At 39.0% G+C, this 16,805-nt stretch overlaps 1 protein-coding gene across 20 annotated transcripts in view; it reads right to left on the bottom strand.

Annotated features, from left to right (window-relative positions):
• Positions 1 to 16,805, bottom strand: part of FGGY (FGGY carbohydrate kinase domain containing) — a 284,157-nt gene that overhangs the window by 73,959 nt on the left and 193,393 nt on the right. For all 20 annotated transcript variants that reach the window (XR_014885271.1, XR_014885273.1, XR_014885272.1 and 17 more), the window contains one exon: positions 1,833 to 1,948. Coding sequence is in view for 16 of the 20 variants with exons in the window: in XM_085231838.1 (XP_085087964.1) it covers positions 1,833 to 1,948 (116 nt within the window). In the remaining 4 variants the exon portion in view is untranslated. The remainder of the gene's footprint in view (positions 1 to 1,832; positions 1,949 to 16,805) is intronic.

Raw genomic sequence — 16,805 nt, 5'->3', positions numbered from 1 at the left:
TCCCACCAACCTACTCCTACCCAGGTTATCTGTCAATTTCAAGCTCCTTAATCTGTAAGCCAGCTAAATGTACTGCTTAGAATTCTGTTCTGTTAGGCACAGCACAGTATTATAAACCTCCCTGAAGGGCACACACTGCTGACCATATGAGTTACTTAAACAAATAGCTTTCGTTTTGTATAACGTGCTAAAGTTAATGGGAGCTGAGCTAGTTCATTTCATGGGACATTGCCCTGAAGCAGTATTAGAACTACAGACTCAACTGAGATTGTCAAAGGCTTGATCCCTCATTCGTTGTGCTTAGAGCAGCATTTGTGGGCTCTTGGGAGGAGGTCTATGTGATGCTGCTGCCTCACCAATACTGCTGACACTTCTGGAGCTGCCAGGGGGTCTTCCATAATACAAGACTGTTCCAGCTGCAGCTTGACCAGTGCTGCTGCAGTCAATGAATGGTACTTTCCTGGTAGATGGACCTATACTGCTTTCATTAATTTAAATTAAGTATAGGAAAGCTGAGCTCATTAAGAGTGTTCCTAGCAAGTTAGGTAACACTTAACATTCAATAAACCAAATAAAACCCCAAATTTTCACTGGAACAATGTTATAACTCTCTTTTTCACAAGTACAGAGACACTCATAAGACAGGGTTTAGACTAATGGTTATTTGTTTGAAAATCAGTACGAGTGTCCAACTAGATGCTTTTCCTGTTAACTGAAAATAATTTTTTTTTTTCCAAGAAGCACCTGTCAACTGAAGCTAATTTACTGATTTGTTCTGTAAATATTGTGCTTTGAAAAAATTATAAACCTTACACTGCAAATTCATTAGTCTTGTATTGCCAGATTTTGAGTCATGAATAGATTAGCTTTATGAGGTCTCCATCACAACAAAAAGGTCCTTTTTATTAATGGTTACTTGAAACATGTATGTTGAGTTACTTAAAGAAGCAAATTGTTTTGCGCTGCCTTTTAAGTGTATTGCATAAATATTGTATTAAAGTCTTAACTTACAGTTCATAAATAATTTATCTTAAAAATACTATTCCACAAGACCATCAGCTGCTGAGACATTCTATTTTCTGCTAAAAACATGTATTTATTGCTAGTCTTAGTTTAACCAGTAGAAGATTTGCTAAAAGCCACGTTTGAATACCATTCCTATAACATTTGTCACCAAAACCTCAGAAAGCTAAAAACCTTATATTCAGTAAGTTTTATACCTTTGAGTAAGCACTTTCATTGGCAGGGGGAAATGCTGAAATCTATTCAAGGAAGTTTTCAGATACAATTATCTGATATATCTGAAAATAGCTTATAGTGTATTTTGTGATGATCAGAATAGTTCATAATTTCATTATGTTTCATTTCACTACAGTCCTCCCCATGCCATTTCTATTTCATGTTGCTGCATTTTAACTACTGTACAAACTTGTTCAAAGTACTAGACATTAAAAAATCAAAGGAAATTTCAGATAATTAACTTTGATGAACGAGCATATTTTAATTCATGTCTGGTAATATTCTTGTTAATGACATGTCTGCTTAGGACATCCATTAAAAGTCCATTAACTTAACAGGGAAAGTCTAATAAAGTTATCCTGGAAATTTTCTGGTATATTAACATTATGGACTTTTAATGAATATCTGCTGTAGGAATTGCTATTAGCAAGCCTACCGTTCTAATTAAACTCAGGCTCAAAGAGAGTGGAGAAACAGTATGAAGATACTAATAAGCAAAAGTCCATTTTTGGAAAATTCCTATAAGGGACATTGGTATGGGCTACAAACATGCTTACAATAGCAGCTACAAGCATTTTTTCCCTCCAACATACCTATTTTTTCATATTTATCCTTCACCAAATCTTCTAAGCCAATTATCTCCCAGAAACTGTCATCCCAACCTCCATCTGAAGTGTACGTCCACTTGCACACTAGCGTACATAAGGACCTGAAAGGAGAGAACACATGCACAAAATCAGGAGAATGAACACACATATCATTTTAAAATTGTTTGCGCAAAACTCTCTCTTTAATCACTGCTCAAAAGTTCTAAGCATAATGCTAACAATTTATTTATTTAAATTGGTTAATGTTTGGAGTGTAAGCCTTGAGATACGTTTAAAAAACCTTACGTTTAAAATTCTTTTCTGCTGTAACAGCTCCTTGTCTAGCCACCTGATTGCATCAATCAGTCAGTCAGGCCATGCAGCTATTATGGCATGAACATAACAGCTCTTCAGCAAGCAGCTCAGGGAAAAGTTGTTGCTTCTCCAGGCTGTACCTAAGTAGAAATGTTTTGTTTGAAGTAAGTTCTTAGAAAACCTATTTCTTATGTGCAAGCTGAATTACAATTTGCAGAAGATGCATGCGCTGATAATTAAATGGCACTACCTCAATACCTGCAGGTATAAAAATGCCTTTGTCAGGTGAATGTGTTCAAGTAAATTGCACAGAACTGTCAGAGCTTCTGTCCAGCACGTGTTTAAGTATCACTATCATCAGCTCTGCATTTCAGTAGAAGCTGATGACAGGTCAGTGAAATGTTGAAATAGCATTAGCCACGATGTAAGTGAATGCAGCATTAAAGGTTTTGATTCAGGTCTCATTGCTGATAATGGTGAATGATGAACTTCACCATGACAGTACAGCATCACAAACATTTTATTTCTCCTAAAGTGATCCATACTCTTAACATCCCATTTCCCTCCAAAATATGTTCCAGGACACATAGTATTTTAATACACTGTTGCCTGTCCAAACACTAAGAACTACCTCAGAACAGCATTTAATCGTTCTTAGGAAGTCAGTAAACTAAAAGGCATTAATAATGGTATTTTCCACAAATCAGCTCAAACCTCTTACTGAAAGGAAAAATTAGGACACAGAACTTCAATGAAAGATCATTTCATGACATTAGGAAAAAATGTAACACATAAAGAGTGAAACAATAGTGCATTATGTTTTCCCAAACACAGTAAATACCAAATCATAACAAATTATCATCAAAACAGAATATGCATTTTTGTAATTACACCAATGTTATGAACAGCTGCCACATCCTGAAAAAAAGCCCTAAGGATGACAACTAGATGTCATGGTTTCTCACTTTCAAAGCTCATAAAAGCAGATCCCTCTGAGTCTCCACACTTATCCAAAGAGAAACTTAGCCAGCTCTCTGGGCCTCGAAGAGCAGGTTTTACACCTGCAGGGGCCAGCTCTTCCATACAGCTCACTCTGAGCAGCATTATATATACAGCTCAGTGAAACGTTGTGAACAGGGGACAGACTGTGCTAAGTATATCCACAGCCTTATATAGATTCTTAATATCTAAGGGAAAGTAGTATACTGCAAAAGGGCACTCTGCTCTCTTAAATTACAGCTCAAGAATCTCAGTTAATGGATTTGCTTGACATGCTCACAAAGACCAATTAACTTTACTACATGGTTCAGAAGAACGCAGATGTGTTGGCCCAAGTTCCTGCTGCTTGCCTGATAAGGTGCCCTAATAATTACACACAGATTTGCTCAACTTGTATAGCCTGGAGAGCTCTATACCCACAGACAGAATAGTTTCTTCATGTTTCTTCACATTTTTGATCAATGGCATAGACACATATTTGTTTTATCGGCAGCTCCCCTCCAGCGTATCACCACAATGAAGCAATATCTCAAATGGTATCTTGGAAAATCTGCACCCAAAAAGACTGGTCAGTAAAGAGGAAATGGGGGAATCAAAGCATTTACATCACCAGCAACTCCTAGATTTTATGAGATGAAGGACAGACATTAAACAGAAAAAGTACTAATGTTTGCTGCAGCATACTCCTTCTTTTCCCCTATCTCACAGTGCTACCTCAATTATTTGGTCACAAATAGCAGACTTGCAGCAACTGATCCTGAGAAGGAGATTGATAGAAGCGAAATCTCCCTTTATTTTACTGTCAGAATCACTGGGTTCAAAGGTGTTGAGTTTATAGGTAATAATCCAGGCAACCATCCTTTCCTGGCTGCCTCGTCCAGCACAGGACTTCAGAAGACATGGTGCAGAACCCCTCAGAAGCACAGGCCATATTTAGCTAGGCTGACAGACTGAATTAGAAGACTCTTTTCTTCAAGCATATTACAAATACAAATAATTTCTCTCTTTTCTGCTCAGAACAGAATGCTTCACTCAGAATATTCCCACTGAAATAAGCAGCACATTTACATGGAAAGTTTTATTTATGTAAACCATATTTTCAACAGGAATATGATTATATTTAGAGGTTTGCTTGGTTGCTTCCTTTTTTTTAAAAAAAAAATAATAAAAACAACAAATTCTAGTCTATGAAGAACCATAGGATCCTATTTGCATCCAAGAGCCCCAGGAAAAAAAAAAAATCACTGCCACATTCATTACAAAGTAGATTTGGCTGAGCTTGGCATATTACACAATCCCTTTTATTTACTGTCTAGTGTTGAGCTCTTGTACATCTCTTGCTGAGAACTGGCTGTGGATGTGCTGATGTCCTGTATGACCAGAATCTCAGTATGTCCACATAAGAAAAACAGGAGGTTCCAAGTGCAGTGGTTGAGCTTATCCTGATACCTCCCAAAATGCTATCTGAAAGGAACCATCTGCCCTCATTAACCTCCAAAAAGATACAGGCAAACTAGACCCACAGCCAAAGCAACTCAGGTACTCAAAGGTAGTTAAACATGGGCTATGCTCACATTGTCTTTCCACTCTGAGAATTCTTCTCATACTCTGTCTTGCTCCTTAGAGAGAAAGAAATCAGAAACACTCAAAGAAAAATGGGAAACACTGTATGGTCCTTTCTACCTGCATGAAAATGCATCTAAAAATAATTTACAGAAAGCTTTACCATGATTTGAATATTACCCATTTAAGAGTTGCCACAGTTTTATGTATTGGTCTGTTCTTTGCTGGGATAGCACTTGCCATCTTCAACAACAAAACACATTTCAGTCCACATTTTGTAATTGCAGTGGTCTTCTAGATGTCTTCCTACCTTAGGGTATAAGACTTACTATAGAAGTCCTGTTATCAAGAATGCTTACCATTAATATAACAACAACAAAACAAGTTTTCTCCCTGAAAAGTGACCTCATAAGGTATTCACACATGATCTGCCATTCGAGATGCTGGGTACAATGCTCGTTAGCCTGCAACACAAGTCAGCTACCAGCTTTAAAAGGCAAGTATTCTTATCTTGATCATCTTGAAGTGAATAGAAGCTTTGCTCTTGATTCCAAAGGAAAAGCATCTGCTTCATTCATCCAAACAGGTTAGAGATTAATTCAAACTAATGAACATAATTGATTTTTCAGGCATCATTAGTACTGCAAGAGTTTAAGCACAAAATACGGATCACTGTAATGAAAAAATGCCCTTGCAAGCCGGGTCACACATAGAGAGACTTCATAGTAATGAACCAACTGCACCTGCTGAGGAATGTAACCAAAGCTAAGCCCTGCAGAAGCTACGATAAAGCACTGCCAGGTCCCAAAAGGAATGACATGCAGTAGGATAAAGTAACTTTCTGCAGTCTGTTGGACAGATTTACTTAAAGCCACAAGCAATCAACAACTGAGAAAGCTATACGAGGTTCTAAAAGCAAGAAAGAGATCTGAAACAATGGAGTGCAACTGTCAAAACATCAAAACATTTTTCCTTTTGTTATGCAAACTTGAAATTTAAAACAGATTTTGAATTCAAACTGAAACCCAAGGCTTAGGTTCTGCTCAAACTTCTCCACATCTGGACCAAGCTGTCAATGTCCTTGCAAATTACGCATCCCAGTCTTGAGGATTTTTCACAAAAAAGTTTTGTTGTTTTTACAAAAATGTTCCAGATGAAAAATTAAGACATAGCACATACACTCCCACCATCCAAGCCTTATATTAAGCAGAACTAGAGTGCTTCAAGAGCTTGAAATATAGCAGACATTATCACAGAGCAATAACGTGCAATTATTCTCTGCTGCATTATAACTAATGTCATATATGTTAAGACATGATCTTCTGAATAGAACCAGATTACTACTTCCATATACCAGTGTCTCTGCCTACCTGGCTACTTTGGGGGAAAACAGGAAAAGAAGAGGGTAATTTGTCTTAGGGGAATACCTCCCAGGTAACAGGAGAAAAAAATGTGACATCTAGTCACTGAGACTTGGAATGTATAAAATGTATGACATGCTGCCCACATCAAGTGCTTGCTAAAAAGAATCAAAGAGCTGTGAGCGCTGTAAGAAGAGCTGCACCTGTTGTCACTCAGTCACTACTATAGATCTCCCGGGCAGATTAGCTTTAAACCACAGGGCCAAGTAAGTCTGGGTGTGCACCACTTCACATGTGCTGTCTGCATTTCACTCATTTCACCTATTCAACAGCTCTTTAATTGTATGAAGACAAATCAAAACATGTTAGAGTCTGTTCCATCTACCCAACCATCCAAATCTCAAGTTTCTAATATTTACAGCACCCCACTACTTTTTATTATTAATACTTTGATTTAAACCCTGTGAAATTCCTGCTTGCCCAAATCCATTGCCTTAGCACAGCAGCTCAATGCGACTCAGTGCGAAAGCAAATGATACCCTGGGCTCCATCAGAAGAGGGGTGGCCAGCAGGGACAGGGAGGTGTCCCCCTCTACTCTGCTCTTGTGAGGCCCCACCTGCAGTACTGTGTCCAGGTCTAGAGCCTCCAATACAAGAAAGATAGAAAGCTGTTGGAGAGGGTCCAGAGGAGAGCCACGAAGATGATCAGGGGACTGGAACACCTCCCCTACGAAGACAGGCTGAGGGTGCTGGGCTTGTCCAGCCTGGAGAAAAGAAGGCTGCAGGGTGACCTCATTGCAGCCTTCCAGTACCTAAAGGGAGCCTACAAACAGGAGGGTAATCAACTCTTTGAAAGGGTAGATAACAGCTGGACAAGGGGAAATGGTTTTAAGTTGAAGGAGGGAAGAATTAGGTTGGATGTCAGGAGGAAGTTCTTTACTAGGAGAGTGGTGAGGTGCTGGAACAGCTGCCCAGAGAGGCTGTGGATGCCCCGTCCATCCCTGGAGGTGTTCAAGGCCAGGTTGGATGGGGCCCTGGGCAGCCTGGGCTGGTATTAGATGTGGAGGTTGGTGGCCTTGCATGTGGCAATGGGTCGGAGCTTTGTGATCCTTGAGGTCCCTTCCAACCCTGGCAATTCTGTGATTCTGCGACTTCTGACAAAGGTTGCCTTCTAACACAACATTAAACATGCCAAAAAGAAAGCGATGGAGAAGCAAGCCTGGGACAACTAGCAGACACATTCCCATTGCACTCAGAGGTCTCTGCAAAAAAGGTAGCAAGGATATTGTTTTAATTAGCGACAAATTCTACTGGATTGATCCTTCCTATGCTCTGAATAACAATAATAATTCTCATAAAAGTAGTCTGCCTGCCAAATTTGGAGTTTTGAAGGAAACAGCACTTCAGTTTCAAAAAAGTTTTAGTAGGAAAGACTTTTTCCTGCAAGTATGGAAGTTTGGTGGAAGCCACCAACCCACCAAAGTAAGCAGGATGGAAAACAGCTTGGGACCTCTAAGCTGGATACATTGAAACTAATGCAGTGACACAGTGTCTGAGTAAGACTTTCTCCTACACTTTCAACATAATTTCTCTTTCAGACTCAGATCTACTGCTACAACTTTTGTACAGCTTTTCCTTAAAATATGCATTGAAAATATTTGAGTTTCAGCAAAAAAATAGTGTATGCTCTCCATTTTTTCCTTAATGTCGTTCTGTGAATTCCTATGGTGCTCAGAGATTCCCTCACAATCGAGGAGATTAAAGCACAATGGAAAAAAAGAAATCACGGTCTTCTACTCAGCAGCTCTGCTCTCTCTTGCACCTGGGAAAGTCAGAAGCCTCACTGAACTGGGGGCATAACTTTCCTTGAATAATGTAAAACAGGTCCATCTCCCTTCCTCTACCATAAATCTTCCTGGCAAAGCACAGCCCATGACAGAGTACCACACTCTTATAAAAGAGCTATGCTCTTAGAGACAGCCCTTGAGGCACTGGGATTCCTTCACATCTCTGACCAACAGACCCAGGCATCCCACTAGTGTTTAAAACCCACTCTATCAAAAGAGGAAATGCACTGGGCTGTAAGAGGCAGCAGGTTTTGTTTCATTTCCACTGAGATGGGAGTTTCTTTTCTGAGTCTGAGGTATTAGATCAGACTTCATCTCAGTATCATACAAGTTTCCAAGAGCATCCAAGAAGAAAATACAATACAGTTGCTTGCAGAACTATAACGTTGTTTCCTTGCAGTTTTTTTTCCAGTACCTCAGTGAGGACACATCTCAAGGTAGACAGATGTATTACTGTGGGTTTTCAGGCCTCCTGTCAGGATACAGCACACAGAAGCAGGACTCTGAGCATAAAGAAATCTATGATGAAGTCTCACTCGGGGCCCTTAGTAATAAGGAGCAGGGAAGAAAGTCTTTCAATTTAAAAATAATAAAAAAAAAAATCAATTATTTCTGCAAAAGGTGGGAAAGTAATTAACAGAAACTACACTGCAGAATTTGGGGTTTATGCTGTAACTCTTAGGTTTTGTCTAGCTTTTTACATTACAGAATTTTCCAAGCAAATATGTTGCTTACTTATAGGGAAAGATTTTATTGCCTGAAAAATACAATAAACATCTGCAATTTTCTACACCCACAGCTATAATTAATCTCCTCTGATTACAGCCACTCCCTGACAAGATTCCATGTTATATTTAAACACTGGATGCCACTCTCACAGTAAAAAACAAACAGAAAACAACAGAACAATAGGATCATTTTCAAAGACTCCATAGCAGCATAAGATTTAGAATCAGCAATGTCCTTTAAATTGCACTATCAACTGCCCATCCCAGCCAGAGCTAAGAATGACCTCTAATTGCCACTGCAATGGGCTCAGAAGTCTCTTGAGAAATATAAAGTGTAGATGTTGTCTGTGCTACAGAAGAGGTATGAGATTGATGTTGTATTATACAGAAATACTTCAAACTCAATGACAGATTGCTGGGGAAAGCAATACTGTGACACTCAGACTCTAAGGATCAGCCCCCATAAATAAAATCCTGGGTTGTCTAAGGCTCCTTAAGAATGTAACCTTTGTACATCTTGCCAGAGGTTTGAAATAACACACATGTGTTTATATACATACAGATATATACTCAGGATTGGGAAGATGAACATGTCTGTAATTGTTTGCTGGAATCTATTGAAGCCTGTCTTCAGTAAATATAAACAAACACATCAAACACTGAAAATGTCAAATAAAGTCATACAAGGGAAGAAGAATCTCGAAGTTAAATGAGAAGGTATTTCTTGTATTATTTGTAACATTGTCCAATTAAAAAAAAAAAGTGTGCTTCTCTTTAGGAACAAGCTATTAAAAGCCTTAGAGCATTAGATTTTAAAATTCAGTTTTCCTAGAAGTTATGTCATCAGGCCTGAAGGGAAACACCCATCCCAAAAGCAGCATGGCAAATCAGATTAATCCCCTGTGTATGTCCAGTAACTTCAGTGGATTCTTACCAGGGATGCATTTAGCTAAACATGTTGAGTTGGATGAAAAACTACAAAATAAGAATATCTTATCCACCCACATATGCCTCACCACGTCATGAGGCAAGGGGAAGCAAGCAGTCAGCAGACTGCTTTTTTTCTTTTTAATTAATTTTGTTCTGTTTTATATTACAGACATCCAACTAAGATTCAAGCCCATTGTCTTCGGCATTGTTGAAAAACACATAATGAGGCACAGTCCTAGACACAAAAATGTATTGTCTAGACAAATCAGACATAGCATGTGGGGCTGGAAATATTAATCCATTCCATGAAAAAATGGCAAACAGAGGAAAAAGAAATGGAGAGATTTGGCCAAGGGTCAAAGAGTAACCATCAGTCAGAGCCCTGAATTGAATCCTGAGACTTAGTCCAGTGACCTGGGCAGAAAGACAGATACTATCCTGCTGAACATATCAGAAATCTTCCTATGCACAGCTATGGACTAAAGCATGAGAGGAATAAGAAGCATATACACAAATAAATCTATTTCTGCCACTGTAATTTTTAAAACCTTAATAAGCAAAGGAGAGGTAATAAAAATCATCCCAAAATGAAAAGCAAAACTGGTAATGAAGCCCATGCACCCAGATGCCCGTCAGGCACTCGCCCTCCAGACAGACCTATGCCACTATGCAGCATCAGCAGCACTTCAGAAAAACAGACTCTTCCAAGCTCAGTATTTCAAGTAAACAATAGGAAATCAAATAAATATTTCAAGAAAGAGGCTGTATTTAAAATATATATATTGTTTCCAGTTACACAACAAGCAGGAGCACACCACCACTCACACATCACCTCACACATCTGTCAGCAATAATTGGTGCTTCAGTCACTGGTTCTAACATGGCCACACGTATCCCTCCTATCTTTTGGCTGTGTTAGACTTTATTATGCAACAGAACTAGCATCAGCAGCTTTTAGGAAGGCTGCAGTTGTTGGCTCCGTGACACTTCAGATATCCCCCTACCATGTGAAAAGTCAATGTGGGACATGCACCACCAACATTCTTCTTCAGGGAGCACAAAGGATGAGCTATTTTGGACTCTTCCAGGTTTGGAAAGCGTGGCATGAAGCTGAGAGCACGTCTGGCCAGCAGCAGTGCACACACATTCTCTGCTACTGCGAATCTGATACGAACAATGCCAAACTTAGTGATATGGTTTGTGCTGTTTCCATAACACTCCATCGAGTTAGGGCAGCAGGAAAAAACCTGAGATCAATATTTTGAGAAATATTTCTCAAATTTGCTATAAAGAAAGATTTTACCAATTCATGAGTAAATAATGCATTTGTTCCTAGAGTCAAAACTGTTGAGATCCTAATTCAGCATGGTACTTAAAACATATGAAGAATTGTCAGTAGAGTTAATGGAGTTTTTACCAGCTTTGTCAGGCATATGCTGAACTGGAACCCAGGCTGTCATGCACTTGTGGCCAGACAAAGGCTAAGTGAAACCAGAACAGAAGCAGGAAAATTGCCAAGAGGAACACAATAAAAGAAAGTTTTAGTAACTAGGTTTTGATGGAGACTGATCAGATTTCACACTCCAAACTCCAGTATCGAGCCATCCTTTACAAGGACAAAACACCTTCAAGCCTGATTCAAGTTAGATGACAGGATTTGGCTGCCATGTGGATCTGAATCAAAAATGCATGTCAGAGATTCCTGCACAGGCAATGAGGTGTGGTTTCACAGAACTCAGCTCAGTTTAAGAATATATTTTATAGTCTGAAAATAAAAGTCATTCCTAAATACAAAATACATTTGGTCAAAACTTAAAAACATTTCTTATGGTTATACTTAAATGCAAGGTATTTAAATCACATGAAAAACATATACATCACATGCTACTATCAGCCTACTTTTAGAGTATATTTCATTATAAAAATTAAAAAAAAGATTATAGTTTACAGTCATTTGCAACTGCATTCACATTAAACAAAGACTATGAATTTTTTGAATATGTCACAACAAGCAAGATCAACACTGACATTAGGATTGCTGTGTGTTTTCACAAATCAAAGGAAAACCCACTAAGCAGAACCACAAGGAGTTGGGAAATGGGTAAAAGAGGTGAGTAAAAGCAAACTTATTTATTTGGTAGGAACACGAATACAGACAGTAAGTAAGGCTGCTATCCAGGTAAGTCAGCTGTGCAGGTTAATTATTACTCAGAATTCAGCAGTTAAGGCACTGCAACAAAACAAGTGATCATGGAATTGTAACAGGATATGGGTATTACTGGGCCCAAAACCTCAACAGAAAAAAAAAAGATAACTAACAATTAGGTACATGGATATTTGCAGTAGTCCTAATCATAACAACAGAGATAAATGACATGGGAGAATATGAACCCTTACTACTTCAGCATGATCAAAAGAACTACACCTCCCCCTCCCAGCAGGGAGTCAACATTGTTGGCAGTTCTAGAATTCCTCCCTTCTTTTTTCCCTCTGATACAATTACTGCTGGACAGAAGGCACTGGAGAAAATGAACCTCCTCCTTGACCTGTTCTAACAATGAAACCAATCAACACACAGGTCCCTTGGAAGAATGGCTGTAAGAATGGTACAGTTCTCATTTCAGATGCTTAGAGTCTGTTACACAGGAAAGGTGGACATCAGTGGTTTTCACGTTCACTTAAATCTTAAAAAACAACTTGATCTGGGAATGAACATCCACAGCGCTCCCAGAGATGGAGCAAACCCTCCCAAGTGAGCCGGGTAATGCCTGAGCTTGCCTCAGATTAAATACTGTGAAAGGTGATGGGTGAACTAGAAGGGTGGAACTTACCACAGTTCTAAGCTGTAATGAACCTTTATGCAGTTCTAACAACTCTGAAGTATTCCTTTCCCTTTCTTGAGACTTGAATTATACTGCAATACTTGCAGAAAATAAACAGGAAACAAAAAACAATGCCCTGATCTTTCTTTACTGCTTCATATCTTTATAAAGTAAAAAAACCATGCAAGAGTTTCCACACTTGTAAAAAAAAAATTCAGTGATGAAATTAAAGAGATCACACTTCACAGAAGTGCTGCACATTTTAGTGTCAGAAGAATTAAGAATCAATTTTAAAAATGCAATTATGCAAAATTCTGTTTATCCATGAGCTTGGTTCTGCCAAGAATGAGGCACATGTAATTTGACCTGAACAAATAATGTAATGCCCCCAACGTCAACTAGAGCACTTATATCAGGCAAGCCACTCTTTGCATAAGCATTCTGCATAATTAAGTCATTTCCTTAGTCTAAGGAGGTTTGCAGTTTAAGAAAGACAGCAAAAATAAAATTAATGCACTTCTGCTCTACAGTTGCTCTAGAAGTGGAAAGAGCAACTTTCACTGTTGTGAGATGCAGACTGAAATCCTAAGGTTTGAATTTAAGTGAGTTCTCTTCTCTTGACTTGCTATGGATGGTACAAGGATAAAGAGGATGGCATACAAGATTTGCAGCCCTGCAGTAATGAAAAGCAAAACCAAACAGCTTATCAAATCCATAAATAAGAAGAATGTTCACCTAAAAGGCAGTGAAGAAGGAAGGATGTGCCATACCCATGGCTTAGGTACCTCCAGTACCTGAGGATGTCCTTGGATGACAAGCTCTACCAACCATGTACTCAGCTGGAGTAAGGCATCAAATGAAAATTCCTCTGAGTGGGCTGCCCTTGATTTTTCCCAAGCACACAATTACTTCATAAACTCTGCCTATTAATCTCCATTGACAGCCTGCAGATTGTTTGCAAATTGTTATTTGTGTCATGTAGGATATCATACTCAAATTACAAATCTTTTCTGAGCAATTAAGTAACAAGAAGTTCAGAGGGAAAAAAAAAAAATCGTGTAAAAAGAACAGTTCCCCAAACGTTTGTATACCCAACAGCCTGTTCATACCAACATGCCTGCTGAGCAAACAAAGGACCCAGACCAGCAAAGCACTTAAGCACATGCTTTAACTTTAAGCACGTGCCTAAGTGCTTTGCTGGAAAAAGGCCCAAAGAGAAGAATGAACATGGTTAACTGAAAAGCCCTTCGGAATTGGATTGACTGCTTTGTTTTTCCATTAACTCTAGTTGCTAGTAAACACACATTTGGTCTCAGCATCCTGCCCAATATATTTAACCTTCATCACAAAAATAGCGATGGGATAAGGCTACTGATAAGATGCAAGTTCAAGCAACACTCTTATGTCTCTCTGATAGGCAAACATACAAGGTGGCCCCAGCCATCCAACACTTCAGAATGTTCACCACACACGACTGCATTGTCCTTATTCCTCCACCTCTTATATCGAGCTCCACACAACATATTCTTCCTCCAGCAAACCCATGTCAGGGAAAGAATCCCAAGCCTGGAGGAGATTGCTTCCAACTGTGGGCTTTGGGAATGTGATAGGCTTTCGAAGAGCTCCACCTTGGCCATTAATAACCCTTCTATATGCATCAAATTTAGCCCAAAAAGAAAATGAAAACAAAATTCCCTAGAATATCTTAAGAAAAATGATTAAGTTAAAAAAATACCTAGAGAGTCCAAAAATGGAAAGATGATTAGGGAAGGAGGTGAAGTTGGAATGAAGCAATAATAAAAAGCCCTACGAACACATCATATATTCATAGCTCTTGAATCATTAGGGCCCCACATGACAGCTCTCACAAGCACTGGTACAGCAAACTTCCTCACTTTTAAGCAGGAGTGAAAGTGGTTAAGCCGTAGGACAAATAATTTGAAAATCTCAGCACAAGTCTGATCTCAGTGAGTTGAAAGGAATGCAGACTGCCCAAAAACACAGCAGCTGTTTGTTTTTTCTGCCACCTTTCCAAGGTTCATGTCTGGAGTGAGGATAAACAGTTCTGAAAAAAAGTTATGTGGAGTTCAGACTTAAAGAAAATAAAACATCAGACTAGCATTTCTTGCAGAAAGATTAAAAAACCCCAAACCTTAAATTATTCAGTCCTGGAAGTTTTCAGGTAGAGCTCTCAGGAGCAGAGAGGTAGATGGCTTGAGGCTTCAATATATTAAAATGCTTTCCCCGAACCAGTCTGCATTTTCAAAAGCTTGGCGCGATGTGATTCTCTTGAGCAATATTCCTCCAAGCACAGTTTCAAATTTAATAAGGTAAAAACTGTATTCCTTGTTGCATGTACGCATGTGTGTCTGCAGACACACCAACACACAAAAACCCTTTCAGAGAAACCAGCACAAGAGAGGTGCTGCACAAAGCCTTGAGATTTTTCTCAAGTGGAAAATCAGTGCAGTAACAATGCAATTTGTGCCATGTCATTTTGGACATACTCTTTTTGCTTCCCCTCCTCCTTTCTCTTCCTATGGTTCTGTTTGTGTTAAATCAAATGAGTACCTGCTTTAAGTACATAATTAATAACTCATGATAGGTTAGGCAACTCAAAATCCCTTGACTCTTAACATTTTTAATGGGGTATAATTTTCTTTTGATCCATAACATAAGCCAAAAACCAAAGAGTTAATCGGAAATTTACTTTGATAGATTACTAGTGGAGCTAATCCATATAAATAAGGATTGTCTGTGTTGTTACAGGCATGTCAGAAACAGCAGTAAATTCCAGGCACCATGTTGAGTTCCAACATCTGTTTATGAACTGTCCTTACTCTCAAAATGAACAGCTGCTACAGGATAAAGCATACAAAAACCTGAAACAAACAGGAATTTATCTAGAGAGCTCTCCCATTTTTGTCTTACTTGGTGCTACTGGGACACTGGCATGAGGAATGGTGAACAATACAGAACTCTGATTTGCCTGAGACACACACAGATACGTACATACACACATATGTATCACATATACAAACATAACCCAACCTGACATAAGATACTATTCATTAAGTAGACTGCAGACACTACTTTCCAAATCTAAACTGTGCTTGGATCTTCACAGAGCCTGGGGAAAAGGAGCAGAGGGTAAGAATGGCAGTGGATGGGGATAAATTTGAAGAGGAGATGATAACTGTGCTCTATACATACCCCATTTTCCCTTCTTTACAGAGAGATCAAAGGTCAGTCCAACATTAACCTCACATACAAACGCTGTGTTCCAGAATTTAAGGACAATATCACACCTGCTTCTCCCATTAAGACAGGAAGCACACAGTTCATTTCTCGAAACTAAATATCATAATGTCGCTTTTATCTAAGGAGACTTTAGTAAGTGCATTGTATACAAAGGACAAACAACTCCCAACTACAGGTTCACGGGAGGAATCTCAGGAAATGGAAATAGCTCTCTGCAGCAGTACGCTCTTCCCTCTTATGCTGATGTGCAGATCCAGTCTCATCCCTTGAAAGAAAACTCTTGGAAAGTAAGGATGGAATACACAATCTTCAAAATTCAGAGTAGAGTGAATGAAAACAGGAGCTATTTCTTTAATCCTAACAAAACTGTATTATGCCTGCAAAAACACAAGTAGGTTAAGAGGGCTTTTCTTGTTTGTTTTTCAATTTGTTTGATGTTATCTTTTCATTTAAAAACAAAACAAAAAATTAAGTTTTGCTCAGGCAACTTATCCAGTGAGAAGGGCCCCCAAAAGCCCTTCTTTTCCAACTGACAAGTCACTGTGTGTGGGTACTTAAAGCAACTGCAAGGCCTCCCTTCTGCACTAATAGGCAGGCACAGGGAACATGGCAGTGACTGCAGGAGCCACAGATCTGAACCTCTGAGCTGACTGTAGCCTTCAGGTAATACAGGGACAGGCTCTCTGAGGAATGCTGCTCATTTCCAAATCTGCACTGAGGAAGAGCAGACGGATGCTTACAAACTGCAGAGCACCAACAAGCTCATAACTCAGGCTGGCACATCTGAGATAGCAGAACTTGAACTAAAATAAAGTGAACAAACCCAGGCTTTAACTTATATTAGCAGCTCCGAGGGAACTTAAGGCTGAATATAAGTAAACTGAGAAATAAAAATAAAACTAAGTTGCTCATTCCTCTTTCTCTCTCTAAAATCTAAATATTACCTGAAGCCAGCTAGTACCAGAAGACGAAATACTGAACTCCCTCCCTTCACTTTAAAATGAAGCTAACAGACACAGTAGAACCTTAAGTTTTAACTGTTCTGCCCATAGGAGATTTAAGTTTCTTAACAATGGTAAAAGTAACTACAGTCATCTTTAGCCCAACACACTGCAATCATTATTGCTTTGTCTTCTTCTCCCAAGTCAGACAG

Source organism: Meleagris gallopavo, chromosome 10 (assembly GCF_905368555.1).
Source record: "Meleagris gallopavo chromosome 10, MGAL_WU_HG_1.1, whole genome shotgun sequence".
Lineage (NCBI taxonomy): Eukaryota > Metazoa > Chordata > Aves > Galliformes > Phasianidae > Meleagris > Meleagris gallopavo.
This window is presented reverse-complemented; position numbering and strand designations above follow the sequence as displayed.